The sequence below is a fragment of the Schistosoma mansoni genome, chromosome 1 (genome assembly GCF_000237925.1).
Source record: "Schistosoma mansoni strain Puerto Rico chromosome 1, complete genome".
Classification (NCBI taxonomy): Eukaryota; Metazoa; Platyhelminthes; class Trematoda; order Strigeidida; family Schistosomatidae; genus Schistosoma; species Schistosoma mansoni.
The window spans coordinates 33,825,622-33,844,315 of record NC_031495.1 but is presented as its reverse complement, the minus strand read 5'-3'; the positions used below and the strand labels follow the sequence as shown (position 1 = coordinate 33,844,315).

Here is an 18,694-nt window from a genome sequence, read left to right as displayed (position 1 = left end):
TGATTGATTAAATTACTCTACATGATATGATCTAAAATTGTGGCTGTACATATCTTAACGACTGAAATTAAATAATCACGTATCACACTGATAGATCAGATCAAGCGGTATGAAAGGAAAAATAGACAAATTTACGAGTAAAATGTCATTCGTGACCAAAAGTATTTGTAACTAACCCTATTATTAGTAAACACTAAACAGACACACCGGAGCTTGAAACAGTACAAGATGGAAATGGAAGGGGGTATGTATTATTCATAAAAACAGTAAGATATTTTATAATCACGTAGATGGGAAAAGTGGCTTCTGCTCCTGTACTCTAAAGCTCTTCATACAGTTACAGGATTCATATGTTAAGTTTATTTTCTATGTATCTATAAAGAAAAGAATAGTTAACATGTCAGCGAAAATTTAGATCATCATTTGAATATTTTCAAGTATGTTTCACTATATATATCTGAATAGTTTACTCCAACAAAACTATTAAGAGTAATACAATCAAGAAAAAGTTAAAAAATTCTAGTCTTCACCTTTTTGTTAAATGAATTTGTCAAATAGTTTTTTTGAATAAAACACTAACATGATTTTCTCTTTTTTTCCCCACATTTGTTTTTTCATCATCATCGTCACCGTAATTTCAGATAGTCCAATGTCAGATAGCAGTGATGATTTAAGCCGTGAAGATGAAGATTTCAGTTTACTTGGTATGAGTGAATCGAATACAACTGGTTTATCTGAAAATGGTGTAGCATTAAATGGATCCAATTCGTTACCTATTAATAACGCTGCATTAAATCATAATTTGTATGGGAATTTTAATCAAAGTCATTTAATCAATACTGGAGGTAGTGGAAGTCTCACTGGAAGTACAAGCAGTAGTGGAACGAGTGTCACTAGTGGTCTCGGTGATGAAGTAGTTCATAGTGTAGTTATATCACGTGGTACTAGTGGATTGAATAGTGGCAGTTGTGGAATCGGTGGTATTGGATCTAGACCATCATCAGGAAAATCCGGTGGAAGTAAACGGTCAAAAGATCAAAAAACAACTCGGGTAGGTATAAAAAATTTACAAAAATATACTTTGATAATGTTTTTCAGGAATATAATGTTTTAATAACGAATTATATTAAGATTTGCAAATATTGTTTTTAAAACTTGGCATTTGACCTTATTACTGAGTACTTGAATGTAAATCACAAGAAGCAAACATGTAATACAGTAGATGAAAGCAAGAAAAATGAAAATCTACTTAGTAGTTCATTCATACTAGTTGTTTGAATCTTCCCATTGATGTTTAGGACTACAACTGATAAGTCATTTTTGGTAACTGTGCATCCTGCGCAAATTTCCTCGATATTGTCATTATGTCACAAGGATTTTAAGAACAGATTGATTAATTACAGCTCTAAGCGTCAATCGGAAAACAACCAATACAAAAATGAATTAACATTCAAATTGTTGCACAAGCCAAATGGGTATCAGGAGCTAAATGGACAACGCGATGACCTTTGAAGCGAATGATGTTGATTTCGAGTCCCGAAATGAACATCAACTTTGTGGTGAAAGTACATGTGGCTGACGAGTTAAAAATAGAATGAAACGTTCGTCCTGGATTCCACAGCTAAACACCATCTATCTCTGCTCAAAATGCTGCTTAAAAGTTTTTCATTTTCACTGAAGATACTGTAGGGAATCAAATGCTTAACGCTTGAATAATTTATTACCTTTGCTGGTCAAAAAATATTTCTGTCGTATCAAGATGTTTTTTATCATTGACTGAAGTCATCTGTAAAACTGTTAAAAACCAAAAGATACTGATCAATTGTTTCATCTTGATTGTGAAATTTTTATATGAACACATCTGTAGATTTACATAGAATTGAACGTCTGAAGTTCATGTACTATGACTGAAATGAAAACTTTGATTATAACTATACTCAAGCTGAATTACATCTTAAAAGCACTTAACGTTATGAATCAATGATCGCTGAATAAATGGGAGCAACATAAGATATATCGAAAACTGATTGTATACTATTCTTCTAGGTTTTTATTATGTCTGTGAACAATTTCAAATCGATTGATGTGACTATCAAGTATTTGATTATTTAATTTCCGTTGACTAATCATTCCTACTTATAAAGAAATGCATACATATCTCAGTCATCTTGAAAATATTTCTCATTTATCAAATTTGTGGAGGTCTCCATATAATTAAAAAAATATTCTCATAGTCAGCTACATTGCTATTAAAAAATAATTTTATTTATTTATTTGATCACATAAATATTGTTTCACAGGGTCACCGAATACATATGCGCAATATAAGTCACTTGATATATGTGTGGGCTGTGATACTGCCCGGTTGCCCAGACCGAAAAAGATGATTTTCTTAGGGGGGCACACTCGGAGCTTTCGACTTAAAGATCTGATCCACAATACAGTGAAGTAACGTTAAGAGACGCAGTCCCATGGTAGACGGTCACCAACAATTGGTCCATACGTCATTCTTTCCCATGGGATTCTGTCACTCATATGCGCCAGTGGTTGGGAATCAGGGTTTTCTAACTCCGCTAGGTGGACCCTCTGTGTCCACCAACCCGGTTAAAGCGTTGAACATTTGCCTTTAGTCCCCTCGGTTTCGTAAGCAACAGTAATACCATGAGAAAGCAGTGAGTAGAACTTTCTTGGCAGTGGTTGTAAGCGTATGGCCATGTGAAAGCGTTTGGAGGAGAGTGGACTTTCCCCACACTCGGCCATACCAAGGCATTTGGAGGCAATAATTTTTATCAGTACACATGTATAAATTTACATAGAATTGAACATCTGAATTTCATGTATTATAACTAGGATGAAAACTTTGATTAAAAAATAATAGATACTAAAGAATATATTTTATTCTAGTACCTTATACATCAATAGAATGAACTCTAAACTTAAAATAGGATAGAATTCTGATCTGTACAAAAGGGGAATTGATTTGTATTTTTGTTTCTGTTTTCGTAAAATAGGTTAGAACTGTACTAAATGAAAAACAATTACATACTTTAAGAACATGTTATGCTGCTAATCCAAGACCAGATGCTTTAATGAAAGAACAATTAGTTGAAATGACAAGTTTAAGTCCACGCGTTATACGTGTTTGGTTTCAAAATAAACGATGTAAAGATAAAAAAAGACAATTATTATTAAAACAAATGGAACAACATCAACAGGTAAGTCAACTATTAAATTTTTCTTATTTAATTATTTGTTAATTTACTTCTAAAATATTATGGTGAAATATGATATATGATCACATTTTATGTGTTGTATGGTTAGTGAAAGGAAATATACTTGGGTACTGAGGGAGAACCAATAAACTAGTCTAATGGTTGATAATCCCAGTCACCTGTAGTATTATCGTTTACTAGTGGTATATTGTGGAAATTAGAAGACGTTTCCGCTCTCCCGTTATATCGGTATACATATTTTTTATACACGGTTTTTTATCAACTCAAAAGTATGGAAATCAGTTAGTTATTTTAATAAGTACTGTAATGTACAACTCTATCAGATGGTTGAAACTACCTATGGAATAAATTCTCTAGATGTAATACAAATAAGCTTTTATTTTGAAGAATGTTTAACTTGGTGAAATATTGCACTGCTCTCTTGTTCATTAAACGTTATTCTCAATCTCTCTCAACAACATCAAAGAATGTAAAAGTAAGCTAGAAAATACATTTGGTGTTAAAATTATTGATTAGTTGGTTGGGTTATTATGTGCAGCTGAGCAATTTAACCTAGTTGAACTTTCAATGAAGTCAAAACTTATTTGAGTCTCATCGGGATAATTTACTGCAGAGGTAATTCCAGCAATCTCATCGTGCTATACACAACAATATAATGTTTGAAATGAACTAGAATTAATCTTCATATATTCAAATTAGAAGGAAAGTTATCTTCTGACTGGTATTTTCGGTTATAGTGAATTTCCCCAATTTCTTCTTAATGATTCCTACTTTTTATCTTAGTATCAAAGAGATATGTCATTTTATTAATTATACTGATAGTTTAAAAATTATTTCTAGTTCGATATATAGAGAAATCAGATGCAAGATGTCTTTAAATTTTCACTAATTATCTGGTAATTAATAGTTGATGATTAAAATCCCATTAGTAAGTTGAACTGGTTATACTTATTGAAAATAAAGAGGTATGACATATCTATTTAGTTTTAATTTCAAGCTTCCTATTTATCAAAAGTATTAGAGTAATGATCTAATATTGATGTTTTAGTCATTTAGATTTATGATAAGTAACCAAGGTAAATTCAGTTATATGAATGGTTGTAGAGAATTTAAAATCTCCATAGTTTAAAACGAACGCTTGATTTTTAGACCACTGAGTTGAGACTCGACCGTATTAATGTCTAACTTCACCTAATTCATAAATCAATTATCTTGTAATTATCATGTGCTCATCAGTGACCAGATTTAAGATATTGCTTCTGAGGTTCCAGTGGGAATCTGTGTCAGTTGCAGTTCAACTGGTTTCGGATGTGAGACAGTTGTCTATCGCACGCGATGGATGAAAGTCGCTTTTGTCGAAGATTGGTTAGATTTAGACATTAAAACCGTTGGATTCCTATTGATGGTTGACTTTTGACGCTTGAGATTATCTTAAATCATCTAAATCCCTATTAAATTTATTTTCAATCAAATTATTCTGGATTACTTTAAATGGTTTTTTGAAGGCTTGTGTGATTTTTAAGTTTCATTTATCACAGAGTGAACTCAGTTCGGATACTAATGGAAACTGGAGAACACTAAACATTTGTTTCTTACTGTTATGGAACTCTTCTGTGATTCATACCCTCAATGAGACGAGGGATGAAACCTAGGGCCTTTAGGTCTCTCAGTGATTACTTTATTAGAATCTCTGAGTCCGTATTTATTGATATTTCTACTCGTTTGATAAGATATCTATTCAAGTTGTATGAAGTTAACTACTGAATCTAAAATAACGAAAAAGAAACAGATATTCCCCTGTGAACAACACTGAAATTTAGAAAACAAAAGGGTTGATGTAGATTGTTGATTCTAAGTTAAAATCATGAAAGGTATGGTTTGATTGAATTCCACTTTATTTACAAGGTGTATGGTAATGAAAACGTCCAACCTAGGAAAATTTAATTCTTATACTCTTGCTTTTTCAATTATTCTTCAACCGATTTCAGACTTCAATGAAAATTAACTTCAAGATACATTTTCCAAATAAATTATGAATAGAATGAATTTACTAAAGTTTTCTTCATAATTTATTTTAAATCAACTTTTACCACTCCCACTCCACCCCACCCTACCCCACCTTACCTTACCCTTACCCCCTAGAAATTTTTAAAATTCTCTTCATCATTTTATGAAAGAAAAAATTGATAGAAAATAGTCAAGTAGGTTAACAAGTGGAAGTAATTGATTTCGTTGAGTTTTATGATTTAGATTACGCAATTAAATAAGGCATGTTGTTAACAATAATAATAATACCCATCTAAGTTACAAGTGATCAGAGGGAAAATATAATTTATACAATAAGTATAAGCTGGATATGGGTAGATAGAATATTTCAAGTAAAAAGAGAAAAATAAATTTATTCTCACTTATACTCAATTAAATAAATTATATGAGTAGTGATATTAGAATCTGATTTAATCTGCCCTTATTTCAACTATTCATATATCTATAACTATACATATGTGCTTAAATATATGCATTAAAAGAGTGGATAAATTAAAACGTGACTACTTGTGCTATTATGGGATCAAGTGAATTAAAATAAGTATAATAAATTAGTTTGATAAACTATACAGAATTCGTGATATTATAAGAATAAGAGACAGGGAAATAAAATTTGTAATGAGTACATCTTTTTTTATATCATCAGAAGTGGTAGTTTAGTGATCAATAGCACTTAAGTGTTACTTCAATTATTTTGTGGATCAATTGATGTTAGACATTAACACTGTTGAATGCTGGATGGTTCAGTGGTCTAGAGGTTAAGCATTCGCGCGCCAGACCAAATGTACTGGGTTCGAATATCGCGAGGAGGGATCGTGGGCGAGGAGTCCTACAATGGGACGAAACAGCCACCCATTTCTTCAAGGTTTTCCATGATGGTCTAGTTTTAATTGACTCATGAATTCAACTAATAAAATTACCATAATATCCACAAAAACCCGTTCTGATATGAATCTAGAAATTTCTAAATTTATTTGATATTTTACTTTAAACTATGGCTAAATTTGTTTCCTCTTTTTACTTGAAATAAATATATCATGTCATTACAACATTGGTAATACTAATTAGCAACGGAAACTAATAACATTGATTGGTCATTTGATTAAGCGAATCATTCAATCAATTTTTTTAATGGTATCATTTTTATTGTTTTCTCATTTATGTTAAAATAACTATTATATGATGTTATTTTCTATGGTAGCGAGAACATAACACTTTCTTTAAATATGAATAGATTGTTTATTATAAACGGAATGTATTTAGGGAACCATTATAGAAAATAACATATCTGGGTTACTTTCTTCTGATTTCAGACTATTCAAATATTATATAGTTGAAATCATGAGTCAATTAAAGCTAGACCACCATGGAAAACCTGGAAGCAATGGACGGCCGTTTCATCCCATTGTGGGACTCCTCAGCAGTGCGCATCCATAATCCTGCCTCGTGAGACTATATAAAATTATCGAAATCTATTTTCAACTGTACTGGCTGAACTATTTCAAGTTAATTGTAAATTTAAATGATAATTATCATTCTATACTTACAAATTAGATATTGTGCTTATCAATTTAGACATCTGGTAACGAAATATGATTGTATTTCTTTTTATCTAAAACTGGTATCATTTTTAAACTAAGCACTATCAAAACACTTGCTCCATTCTAGTTCAACAATGCTTAACCATATTCAGATAAAAAATTGAATTCAAGACATTCAATTATAGTGAAAATTCCTATTTTGACATTTGAGAAAAAAAAGGAGCTGAAGCCATCGTAATCCACGTTCACAAACCGAGTCTTTGTATCCAAAAGAAGTTTGTACACCCACTCTCGCTACCATGGCCATCGGTATAGCGGAGTTTGTAGCAGAACTTTAGTAAACAATTTTCGTATTTCTTCCATTTTTGTATTTTATTTATTCTGTACATTCGTCTCTTGATTCTTGCATAACTATTATATTAGTGACCATATATCAAAATATTTTGATAGTTCTTTCTCCTCTTTTTATATATTATGCCCCGTAGCAACAGCTTGATTTTCGAATAATTACTTTGATTATTATTAATCTACATTCGATTATATTTATCAGTCCAATACCCTTAATCGTTGTATCGTCAAAATTTTCAACTGTAATCTTTAAATATATAGAGGAGTCCCACAGTAGAACGAAACGGCCATCCAGTGCTTCCAGGTTTTCCATGATGATCTAGCTTCAAGTGATTCATGATCTCAACTATTAAAATTACTATAATATCCACAAAACCCCTTCTGATAATATAGAGATCTGTAACCAATGTCAACAAATGTTTAATTGTATCATCAATAACTTGACTAACCTCAATGATTATAGTATAACAGTAAAACTTTCGAACTTTAGTCCATAAGGTAGTTACCTTTTAGTTTAAGACGGTTATTTATTTTGCTGGTTTAGTGGGAATTTTGTAATAATTATCTTGTCTTTGTTCAGTTAACTCGAAACTAGCAAATTATTCATCGTTTGATGATGTTTTATTTATTTCGAGCAAATTAATCTCCCTCAATGTCTTTTCTTTATTGTATACTTTTCTACACACATTGATTTTACAAGTAGTATAATATTGGTCATTAGGTTCTAATGATTATTCTAGAATTCGGTCTGTTGTTTTGACCATCTATTATTGTTAGTTTTATCAAGATGGACAAGGTTAATACAGTCGATAATGTTGATGATGATTGATGTTGAGCTGTCAATTTCAGTGTTCAATCGAACAGTTCTCATTCATACCCTATTCAGAGTAATTAAGTGAGTTTTAAACATATTTGACCTTCACATGCTTCAGACATATACAAACACACACACAAACACACGTACATATTCCCATAACCATAGACTCATACCATATATATTCCAATCTACGATATAGAATTGAACAAAATCTATGACCAAAAATGATTTAGAGAACAATTTCTGATAGAATGAAAGAAATCAGTGAATTTTCTTGTTGTTGTTGAAAAAAATTGTTCCCTATCTCTCCTATTCACCTTTAGCTCTTTTTTCACAATAAAGAATGGAAATCCGTTTAATGATTTCAGTAAGAAAAGAACTTAGACTAAAAAAACTAGCAGAAAATGAGAAAAAAAGAAAAAAAAAGGAAAAATCATTTTTCTCTCAAATCATTTTGAAATGTAAATCATTCAATTTACTGAACTAAATTGGAGAGAATGTTTTATTGTAAAATAACATTTGCAATAACAACAACAACAAGGAAACAAACAAAGCATCTAAACTGTTTTGTTAACATGAATGAGAATAATACTGAAATAGGGAAATTGTATACTTATTTCTATGTAGGCACCTATACATGCAGCTCACTCATTAGGTTGTTATTTATTTTATACAATTGTTCATTTGTGGGCGTGGGTAAAAGTGACCAGCTGACAGATTAGACAAAAAAAAGATGAAGAGAAGAAAGAGTAATTCAACAAAAGGTCATAATGGGCCTGAAATGAGGACGTCTATTTAGTTGTGTGTGTGTTTTTAAAAAAATTATTTTGTGGTCGTTAATTTACTGTTTTGTTTGCAACAGATTTTTATTTCTTTCCAATTTCACCACACCTCTACTCTTCTCAATAAGGGATAGTTTATGTCCTCCAAGATTCTGCTGTCCATGTTCTTTCTTTTTTTTCCATATAGCTGTTTATATGTATACATATTTAGATGAGTATGTGAATACATTTCTGTAAATATGTTTTCATTGACTCACAATACTCTCTCTTTCTTTCTCTTTAACAGTTTAAATTTCAATCTTTTGTCATTACATGTAATCCTCTTCGTTTATTTGTTGTAATTGATATTTATACTTTTCACTTTAAATGATTAATTTCACTGACATATTCTATTTCTAAGTTTAATTTCTCACAGATAAACAAGTACGCTTTCTCACTTTATCACTTACACACACACGCACATGCAAATTTTCATTCTATAATATATATAAATACACAAAGTGTCACATTCGTAAAATTACAGGAATTAAGCATTCCCTCCTCTATTAATTACCATAGAAAAGAAAAATACAAAAAAATAAATGGATGAGTATTGATATTCATAGAAGACTATGAAAATAATAATACTGAAGAGATTTTCAATGAATCCAATCATTGAATAAACGAATAATGTAAATCGATAAACATACAACAATCTATAAATATGAGACTAAGAGATTGACATTTTCTAAAATTTATTTTATAATGAAATACCAGGGGTACTTGTTTGATTTTCCGATTATTTATCGTTATTTATTCAATTATCAACAGTATTTTTTCTTGTAAGCAAAGATAAAATAAGGCTATATCGAGGCAATACGCACAGTATGCACATATGCCAATAAGAGACTGGCCAGCTGCAGTCCTTAACATCAATGGGAAGATTCAAACAAGTAATACTAAGTGGATTTAGTATTTTTTCTTCTTCTAAAAACTTATACTAACAACATACTTTAAACTTGTAATCAGTGTCATTAACTTACATTATGTAATAAGTTGATATTTATAAATGCAATTTGTAGTTTGTTTTGAATGATATAAGTTAGATTATCATAAGTTTTCAGTAAGTAATCTTATAGAGTTTTGTAATTTTATTCAAGATAATACATATGGCTACTGATGGTTATTGTTTTTGTTTGGTCATTATATTTAATTTTGAATCTCATGAGTTGATGTGATGAATTTTATCAAAAATAAACAAGTACACATAAGAAGGGGTTTTTGTGGATATTATAGTAATTTTAATAGTTAAGATCATGAATCAATTGAAGCTAGATCACCAGGGGAAACCTGGAAGAAATGGATGGTCAATTCATCCTATTGTGGGATTCCTCAACAGTGTGCACCCAAGACATCGATGGTTATCATAGATTTTATTTTGAAAAGCTTATTTACACAACCTTAAGAATATGATTCGAGAAGTAATGGAAAGGTATCTACGAATCGGTATTGCAGCTGAATATCTAAAGAAATGTAAATAATGGATTCATTTACGCCATTATGAACACTAACGGGTTATTTTACCTAACATTACTAACCACTGGCCTCGGTTAACGCGCATACCTCAACCAAGTAGCCTGAATTTACTAACATGGATAAGGCTAGTAATAAATGATTTTATAGACTGATGTCACGTCTTGGCTTGATTACATCTAGCTTTCTTGAAACTGCCTAACATCGTGCATCGAGTTAGGCAGCGATTGTACGTATTTAATACATGTTCCAACCACTTCATTTAAGGAAGTTTCACAACTCCATCAACCACTTGACATTTTTTGCTAAGTGCTATATACCTAACCTCAAAATTGTCTACTCGTTTATCCAAAGGTAAACAAGTAATGCTCTAAAATCACTTTTGATAAAAAATCTGCAACCACTTCATAATTCCTACATTAATAGACCATATTTTTCAATCATCGAATGAAACAGACAGGACGTCTGCGTAGTACATTTATTTCACTCATGCTACAAATAACTCAAATTGGCAAAAGTCAACTAAGTTTTCCGAATCTATAGTGATCAACCTGTGTGTAATATATCACAATCTTTAATAATCATCATGATGCCCAGTTGATTATTTTCATAGATCAATACTTCTCTGCTCTTTATTTGTAGAGATCTGTATAATAACCCTGGAGTCTATTTTCAAGGTTTGAATTTTAATAAGCTTTTGACTAGATACGTATATACGTCTTCATCGTATCCTACAATGTTGTTTTATTTTTTGTTGTTGTTGTTGAAATTACACCTTTTTCATTGTATTTGAATTGTAACCAACAATAGAAACTATGTAATTCATTAATACATCAGTAAAACATAGTTGAAATCATTAGTCAATTGAAGCTAGATCACTGTGGAAAACCTGGAAGCAATGGACGGTCGTTTCGTCCTATTGTAGGACTCCTCAACCATATATTTTAAAAAAAATTAGTAAAAATCTCCACAAAAACCCCTTCATCAATAAAACATATGTTCACTAATCTTAAAATATTTCTTTATTATCACCATGTTTATTTATTATTTAAATTTAGTATATTACTATGGAATAACTGATGGTATTTCATTATTTATTTATGATTGACAAAATGAACCAGAATGGGCTTATTCTATATTTTTGTATTCACATTTAAACACTTGTGTAGTTGATGAATTATGTAATATTAAGTAAAAGAAAGAGAGAAAAACAAAACTGTATTACAAATGTAACATGTTTAAATATACAATTTTAAAGGAATAAGAAACGTGAATCGTATTTTCTAATTCCAACTGAGTAAGAAGAATCTTTCGTGTTTGTAAAAAGTTATATGATGAAAAAAAACTATTTAGAAAGATTATTGTTACTACTTGTCAACCACATATTACATACATACACATGTATACCCCAATCATTGTATATCTCTCCCCATCTAATAACTATCTATGCTTTCTACTCTGTCGCCTATCTGTATCATAATTTAATTGTATTTTAATCTTTACATATAGAAGGGAAACAAAAAGGAAATAATTTAAACTAAAGAAAGAAAGAAAAAAAGAAAGAAAGCACTAATACTATTGCCATTAATTATTTCTTCTAGAACAATCAAATAGTTGTATATTTAATGGTGAATTATACTACTTTATACATTATGAGTATGTACCGGTAAAATGAGGAGCAGGAAAAGATTGTAAAACATTTTTTTTACTAAAAAAACATTAAGTAGAAAATTAAAAGGATTTTTTTCTTTTTTCTAGTCTGAAAAAAAGGTTTTTATTTCTCATTTACGTTTATCCATCTATTTATTCATAGATTTGTAATTTTTTTTCATCTTTGGTCTGTATTTCCACTACGTTGGTCGACTCCCCTCCCTTTAGTAGTACAATAAAAATGATAGTACTCATTATTGTTATCATTATTATTACTTTTTCTTCCCAAATCATTGATAAGAAGGGGTTATTACCAAGTTATCTTTACGGATATAAACTCTATTTAAATATTCATTCCATTATTTGATGTAGGTTACTTGTCTAAATGCAGGAGTGGTTGTAAATATATATCTTCCATGTTCTGTTGTGTATATACCTGAAAGTATACCTGAAAGTATAAGCATTTTTATTTGTGTATTTTTAAACAACCGATTACATATATATATATATAGTAGTAGTAGTGAATTGTGTGATATGTTGTTCTTTTATCAATGACAAGTTTTCTGCTTGTTTAACTACTATCTGTTTCTTCTTTTATCTTCTGTTATTCTTCTCTTTTCATTTGGTATACCAGTGAATTATACAATCATACAAAATACAGGAAATTGCACAACATGACAAAGTTCGTAAGGAGACAGCTATTCATACACACACACGCGTATGCGCGTGCACATACACCAACATGAATATACACATACATGTATTGCATATAGAGGTATGCATAATGTGTATTATATAAAATAAGAAATAGAAGAATAAAGGATTAAGCAAAGATTATTCACTGATTATAGTCAAATTTTTACTTTTATTTGTCTTCAATAAGCCATAATATACAACAGTGATAATTCATTATAATATAGACGAGATTAAAGTGAAGCTAGAAAACATGAATACTTTAAAGTTAACCTTATTTCTTATAGTTTGACTTCTTTCATACTATATACATGAGGTGGAGTGAATGAGCATACTTTGTAAAACTTCCCTTTCTTTCCCTTGCTCTCCTTTTCTACAGAATTCATGCTACTCCATTCTACAATGTAGTATATATTATATATATTTCATGTTTTTCTTTGTTCCTTAAGAGTATTTATGTGTATACGCATGTACATATGCAAGAGAAGATAGCAAGAGAGTACATAGCAATTAACTAGATGAACATATGTTTAATTAAATAATCATAATCTAAATGTTTTTACAGTCAGTAATATGCATGAATCGGATTAAGTATTCATTATTTAGAAACTATATTAGAAAGTCTTATCCAAAGTGAACTAGATAAAGAGTGAAAAAAATAGTGGGGAATAATTTTCATAAAATAAAAATTTCGATATATCTATAATCAGTAACCGATTTTATGAGTCTTTATCTAATATTACTCAGTAATTCGAAAGGGGTTTTGTGGAGATTTTAGGAATTTTATATAGTTGAAATCGTTAGTCAATTGAAGTTAGACCAGCGCTTCCAGGTTTTCTATGGTGGCCTAGCTTCTATTGACTAACGATTTCAACTATATAAAATTACTCAGTAATTCATTCGGTTAGTTTCAGTTTATACTGACATTATAACCTGACTTTTTTTGATAAATAAGCTGCTAGAAATCTGAAATTCAGTTTTAAACAATTAAATATTAGTAAGGTACTGATTTCGTAATAATCCTTTAGTAATAATATCAAATCGATTTGTTTATAGCACTTTTTTGGTTGTTTTACGACTGATAGAAGTCAGTTTTAAAATCAAATATTTCATCAAATGGTAAAAAATAGTTTCATTCTACTCGTAAACAATTTTTACAAATACAATTAATCAAACATAGATATAATAATTAGGACATAAATCAATATTCCACTGATTTAATTATTTCTTTCTTTACTCAATTTATGACATATTTATACAGTATAAGTAAAGATGGATAAGGATTAACAGTGAAATCCAGTCCTGGGTTCGAGTCCCAGAATGAACATCAACTCTGGGGTGTGGCAGGCACACCCAGCTGACGAGTCTCAAATAGGACGAAGCTCGCGTCCTTAATTTCACAGCTAGCTACTATCCATCTTTGCTTATAAAGCTTGTGACTTAAGGCAATACGCACAGTATGCACATATGGCAATACGTGACTGATCAATAACAGTCCTAAACAACAATAAGAAGATTCAAGTAAACAATACCAAGTGAATTTATATTTATACAGTTTTTATTATCATCATTTTTATTTGTAAGTAGTTTGTTTATATTGATTGAGTAGATTGAATATTGAATCTATGGTTGTGTTGTTTTTAAAAAAACGAAGTTCGTTCGAACTGTTGCTAAATTTAATGAGAAGACAAACGATTTTTTCTTGGAATTTATGGTTAAGATCTTCTTGATATAAGGAATTTATGTCTAATTTAACAATGAATATATTATTATTGTCTTTATGTTCTTCTATCATTATTCTTAGTGTTCTACACTATTCGTATATTTTCAGAATGGCGGACGTCCCGGTAGTCTACATGGTATTTCATTGATTGCACAAAGTCCAGTTCGTAATGATGTGAACTTGATGTGTGCAAATTCCGGTATTGATGTACATCATATCCCAGGACCATATTGGAATACACAAAATGTACAAAATGATTTAAATTCACGATCAACTAATGGATTATATCGATCACATAGTCCTAATTTATCATTAAATCAATCAAATAATAAATTGATTAGACAATCAACTGAAAATACCTCATTATCTACTTCATCACCGAATTCATTAATAAATTACCATACAAATTCATTAAATGATCACCCAATCACTAATTATTCATCTGGATGCTTATTAAATCCAACAATGTCAAATTTAATCCCACCACCTCCAACCTTACCACAATCATTATTACAAACATCATCCTTAACAGGAATTCCATCTTTATTGTCAACTTCATCTACTCCTACATGTGTATCATCATCAGGACAAAATTTCAATTGTATTCAATCAAATAACTTTAGTAATTCATCATTAAATTTACCAATGACAGGAACAACGATGAATGATATCTCATCAGCAAATCATTTAAGAAGTAACAGTTTATTAATTCCTTCAAATAGTAATAATTTGGATACTACTGTTATTAATACTACAACTACCACTAATACTAATTCTACTACTAATAATAGTAGTACAAATATGAATCAATCCCACTTTTTAAATGAACGCTCAACACCATCATTTCAACAGTTAGTAAGAATATTTTAATAATAATAATTCGAATTCTTGACAATAACAGAAGTCTGACAGTGTGAACATTTCATTAGACTAATATAAATTACAATTTCCTCAAATTACTGATATTGTATTCCCCAAATACATATATATATATATATATATATATATATATATATATATACATATGAACTCACAGACACAAAATGCACATTTCACTATTCATTTGATAACAAATTTAATGACATAATAAAGGTATCAACTTTTGTTCAGTACGTTGAATGACCTAAAAAAAATTTAAAAAAAAGACCCAAACAAACAAACCGCGTATATGTTGTTTATTTGATTAACTTGAATTGTAACAAATTGAAAATTCTTTTTTTAAATTTCAAGTCTTTTTGGTCTCTACTAATCTGTATTGTGGTATTATATTGTATTTAAGAAAAATGTATGTAAATTCTGTTTTACTAAAGAGATATATTAAACAGTAAAGAAGTGAAAGTTACTTTCAATTGACAGGTTACCCAAAAACAGTGGATGAAAGTGAATATATTGGTTTGTTATCATATTTTTCGTTCATAATGACAATATAATGTGAATAGAATGTTTTATGGAAATGGATGATATTTCCAGGATTTGTAACTTTGTTTATCTATTTAAATAAATTGAATTTTCGAATATTTGTAAATGAATTATTAATTTACACAACATGATGGTATACAATTTAATAGTGAATATAATATAAGCAAAAATGAATTAAGGCTATATCGAAGCAATATGCACAGTATGCACATATGCCAATAAGAGACTGATCAATTTCAGTCCTAAAGATCAGTGGGAATATTCAAACAAACAATACCAAGTGAATTCAAAATTCACCCCATTGCACAAGCAAGTGGCTATCAGGACTCAGTAGCTAAGTGGATAACGCGATGGCGTTTGAAGCAAACGGCACAGGGTTCGAGTCTCAGAATGAACATCAACTCTTAGATTCAGATACATCCAGCTGACGAGTCCCAAATAGGATGAAACGCGCGTCCTGAATTCCACTACTAGACACTGTCCATCTTTGTTTATAATGCTTGCGAATTAAGGCTATATCGAGGCAATACGCACAGTATGCACATATACCAATAAGAGACTAATCGATTACAGTCCTTAACATAAATGGGAATATTCAAACAAACAATACCAAGTGAATATATTACAGTTTTGATCAATAAATATGACTAATAAAATAACTAATTAATTACGTCATAGATATATTTTCAAGTGATTGATTTTGTGAAATATTCATTGGATAAAGAAAGATCCAAATTCTGAAATAATGGATGATATTATTGATCGTAAATTATTAATCAATAAAATGTTTGAATGTTTAGTCTATTGATTCAAAGTTTTTCATTTAAAATAAAACAATATCATTAGTTGAGATCATGTGTCAATTGAAGTTAGATCACCATGAAAAACCTGAAAGCACTGGATGGCCGTTTCATCCTATTGTGGGACTCCTCAACAGTGCACATTCACGATCCCGCCGCGCGATGAGCACTGCTGAGGATGGAATCAATAAAATGGCACAGGGAAAAGAAATACATGAAAAAAATTGACATTATTCAAAAAAAGATTATACAACAAATAGAGAAAATAAAAGTATTGATAGTTAATCTGTAAATTTAAACCAGTAAATAAAAAAAATAAATGAGTTATTTAGGTAAAATCAAAAATTGATTAGTAAAAATATTAGTAAGTGAATTAATGATAAATATCTTAAATAGATGATTAGTTCTTTATTATAATCGTTAAGAATAATAAGTAATCTTAGTTACTAAGTCTTCAAGTTGTTGAAATAATTAGATCTTGGATTATAAGAATTCTGATCATATTAATCATTACTTACCTACTTACTTACGCCTGTTACCCCTCATTAAGAGTATAGGCCGCCCACTTTACACTGTAGTCCGCATATTAATCAAACTGATTAGTATATAAATGAATGAGATTACATTTTATCTATTATAAGAGATCTTCATTTGATCAGTATTATGGTATATATAAAGTTATTATAAATTAAATGTGATCTATGAATATTTTAAACAAAATTATGTCCGGATCATCTTTTGCCTAAATGTAACTTGATCTAATTTTGTCTAAAGATATATTGAAGAAGAAATGTAAGCGTTTTTAAAGTTAAAATGACAAACTCACACAAATATAACACGCATCAACCATAAACTGAAACTAGGCATATTTACTAGGGAAGTAAGTAAACAAAGTCTACAACATATTAAAATATAGTTGTAATGCCTGGATTATGGAAATTACTTATGCGAATAGTAAGTAATGCTTCTTCACGAATATACCTATCAATAAATGAGCTAAACAAGAATGGTTATATATATATATATATATATATATATACTCCGATGATATTAAATTGTTAGCTGAGTTATATATATATATATATCACAGAACAGCTATACGTGGTACGCTAACTTTAAATACGCACCCTCAGGTCTACTGAAGGCTCATCGAACATAGCTGGTGCACACTTTGTTCTTATTCTTCTTAGATGAATTTGTCTAAAATGATTCTGATACATAAATCACTCTGTTAGGAACATATTTATCTATTTATTTTATTTATTTATTTAAACACATAAATATTGGTACAAGGAAGCACGAAATACATATGCGCCCCACAAATCTCATTTGATTTGTGTGAGGGCTGTGATACTGCCCAGGTGCCCGAACTGAAACAGGTGGTTTTCTTAAGGGGCCACACCCAGAGCCTTTGACCTAAAGGTCTGATCCACAATCAGTGGAGCATCGTGAGGAGATGCAGTCACATGGTAGTCGGTGACCAACGATTGATTCATACGCCATTTGTTCACTCAGGATACTGGAATCCATGTGCACCATTGGTTTGGAATCGGGGTTTTCCAACTCCCCTAGGTGAACCCTTCGTGTTCACCAACCCAGATAAAGCGCCGGGCATTCGATTTTCGTCCTCTCAATTTCGTAAACAAGACCCCCGTCACAAGAAGGCAGTGAGTAGGACTTCCCTGGCAGAGGCTATATATTCGCGTGGCCATGTGAGAGCATTTGGAGAGGGAGAGCGGACTCTCCCTACTCTCGGCCGTACCAGAGCATTTGGGGGCGTTAGGAACATATATATATATGTTCTTTTATATGTCAGGAACATACATATGGAGACTATATTCTAACATTATTTTATTACTGAAATTACAATCCTTTAATACCCTAGTATGTTTTCGTTATTTTTTTTATAACATGAAATTTACAAAGTATAAACTATACAATAATTTTGGTGCTTAGATGTGAATAAATACATAGAATAGAGCATATATATTTTTTACTTAACATTTGGTAGTAATTTACTATTAGAAGAGAAGAAAAAAAACGAATTTTTTAAAAAAAGGAGAGTTAGAGAAAAAAACTATATAATGTTGATTTGTTACGATATCTCTCTCCCTTACCCTTCTAAAGTGA

At 30.3% G+C, this 18,694-nt stretch overlaps 1 protein-coding gene across 1 annotated transcript; it reads left to right on the top strand.

The window, feature by feature from the left end:
* Nucleotides 1–228: 228 nt before the first annotated feature.
* Nucleotides 229–17,768, top strand: Smp_142560 (putative insulinprotein enhancer protein isl; the record flags this gene model as incomplete). The annotated part of the gene is made up of 5 exons (XM_018794158.1): nucleotides 229–244; nucleotides 642–1,051; nucleotides 3,012–3,215; nucleotides 14,454–15,039; nucleotides 17,755–17,768. 5 exons carry the CDS (start codon nucleotides 229–231, stop codon nucleotides 17,766–17,768), a joined length of 1,230 nt encoding a protein of 409 aa, XP_018648598.1.
* Between the last annotated feature and the right edge of the window lie 926 nt (nucleotides 17,769–18,694).